The 2649-nt window shown below is 37.4% G+C and overlaps 1 protein-coding gene across 1 annotated transcript; it reads left to right on the plus strand.

Annotated features, from left to right (window-relative positions):
• Positions 1-607: 607 nt before the first annotated feature.
• On the plus strand, positions 608-2337 carry il10 (interleukin 10; the record flags this gene model as incomplete). Its single annotated transcript, XM_080728124.1, has 5 exons — positions 608-772; positions 1039-1098; positions 1401-1565; positions 2075-2137; positions 2245-2337. The coding sequence occupies 5 exons, from the start codon at positions 608-610 to the stop codon at positions 2335-2337; spliced, it is 546 nt and encodes a 181-aa protein (XP_080584250.1).
• Between the last annotated feature and the right edge of the window lie 312 nt (positions 2338-2649).

A 2649-nucleotide genomic window follows, 5' to 3' on the forward strand; every position in this document is an offset into this window, starting at 1 on the left:
GGTACTATATGCATATAGGGTATTATTATTATTATTATTATTACATAGATAGATACCTTTATTGTCCCAAGGGGGAAAATCAGTCGCCCAGAGGCAGCACAGCAGTATAAGGATATTTACAAAGTTACAGAGAAGTATGAAAAGAATAAAAAAGAACAGCAGTAAAAAGCATTGTACAACAAAGAAGGGAACGAAGAATATATACATATAGTGTCAAAATGCTCAACGTGAAAACAGCCAACTCGAGAAAAAAGAAGCAAACCTTAAGCACAACTATAATACAATACATGATTCATTTATGATGAAAAACAAATTAATAATAACAATAATGATAATATTATATTCAAGCTAATCGATCACCATTATCTATATATATATTCATGTTATTATGAATGAACCCTTCCAGTTACAGCCCTCCCCCTAGAAAACCCCCTTTGGACAGGATAAATATGCAGCCCGAGGACAGTGTGGGGTGTACAACATTTGGTCTTCTTCCAATAATTGACAAGAAGATTTTTTTTTACCCCACTATTCTATTCTTCAGCATTCCTCCAGAAGACTTCCACTTGCAGACAGACGCAATATCCTCTACTACTTCCATATAGCAATGACTTCTCTTTCTCTACCCCTGGCTCTGCTGACTGCGTTGTGTTTGCTGTCTGGACTGTGGTGCGCGCCGGCGTGTCGTGATCAGTGCTGTCGTTTCTTGGAGGGATTCCCTGTGAGACTCAGAAAGCTACGAGAGAACTTTACAGAGATCAGAGGTTATTATGTAAGTACTTCATCCACAGACCATAATGCTTATTATTATTATGGTTTAGTTTTATCTTGCAGGCAGCACTGAGTGCATAAACTTTGCTTAAATCTTATATGGCTATATACTTGTAGACTAGACTACCATGCAGTGAACTGGTTAACAGCCTACATCTGACGTGCAGTATTGAGCAGTGGCTATATGAGTATATGCACGCCTCGTATGATTTGCTGCCTCACTGTGTGTGTGACTGGTGATTACTGAACACGCATTGTTTTCTGCAGGAAGCCAATGACAACTCGGATATCGCACTGCTAGACCAGAATGTTGAAAATTACTTTAAAGTGAGTATAACCTCTATTCTAAGTCCTTTTCTTATATTCTTCTGGCCAGTTCAGTGTTTTATATTGATTTTATTTTATTTTATTTTAGTTCTGTTTCTGTGGTAGACTATTTTGCTATATTTTATTTTATTGTATTCTTTTACCTTCTTTTACCTTATTCTGTAAAGCTCATTCATACAAACAAACTGGAGTTACTTGCAAATGTGGCAAATTTACACAAAATAATGTACAATTTAAAAACCATAAAAAAACCTGAGGGATATCAAACTAATCAACTAATAATTACTTCATTTCTTCATCAGAGTCCATTTGGCTGCTTTGCCATGAACAATATTCTGGAGTTTTACTTGGGGACAGTTTTGCCATCAGCCAAGATTGGACTCACAGAAGAGATTAAGGACTTCAAGCAGCACATGGAATCCATAGAGCTTATTTTAGACGACCTCAAGAGGGAGATGATCCAATGTGTGAGTACTAGTCTGACTATAATGACCTTTAGTGATGTATTATGCTTAAGATGTTAAGATATTATAATAGGTATCGTGTCATTGCTGTCGGGCAGAAACCTCTTATCCCCATCATTTTTGTGTCACACAAAAGCATCAAAATTAGCAGATCTGCAAGCTCGAAATGCAGTGTGAGACGATGTGTTTTGAGCTTGTCGATCTGCTACTTTTGCTGTTTTTGAATTTGAATCCTGAAAATGAACAGTGTTGGACAAGGTTTACACTCAACAGACACAGTATAAAAAACATTCTTTCTTTAATCTACTACTTGTCTACTAGCCCACTTATCTATAGGCTAATGTTCCACAACTTGCTGTTTTGTAAAACCACAATATAGGAAGTGTAGGTTATACGATGTTCCACCTTTTAGCATGTCTTAATACAATAGCCTATGTAAAGTATGACTTTGTCAGTGACATGATCTGTTCTGCTGGCTATCTCTAAAACCCCATCTCTTCTCTTTCCTGCAGCGAAACTACTTCTCCTGCCAGAGACCCTTTGACATCAGAAACCTCAACTCCACTTACACCGCGGTGAGTGTCAGACAAAGTGTCAGAGTGTCAGACAAAATGTTTTGTGCAAGCGTGTGTGTTGTGTCTATACAACGTTGCTAAATTGAATCTTTTATGCTTGTCCACAGATGGAGAGTAACGGTCTTTATAAGGCTATGGGAGAGCTGGACGTGTTTTTTAATTATATCGAGACATACCTGGCATCTAAACGTCGACACTGAGCTGAGAAGACGTTTGTCTCAGAAGAAACAAGAAATCCAATCCTTTACATACATTTTTCATTGTTTCTTTTTTTGTCCAAGAGGAACTTGTTGATTTACAGTTTGGATTACTTCTCTCCAAGCCTGGAACTCTGCTGTCTGCTGCTCTATTTTGTCCTGAGGACAAGTCATTATTTTAGGTTCATATTGAGCTGAGTTATGACTATATGACTATGTCTTTAAGCACTAGAATTGATGCCCGAGGTATTACTGCCAAAAGCGGTTAAAATGTTTAAATGTAGAGACTGTACCAGTCCTTCTAATATATTCATC

This window comes from Nannobrachium achirus, assembly GCF_963921795.1.
Source record: "Nannobrachium achirus genome assembly, chromosome: 6".
NCBI classification, from domain to species: domain Eukaryota; kingdom Metazoa; phylum Chordata; class Actinopteri; order Myctophiformes; family Myctophidae; genus Nannobrachium; species Nannobrachium achirus.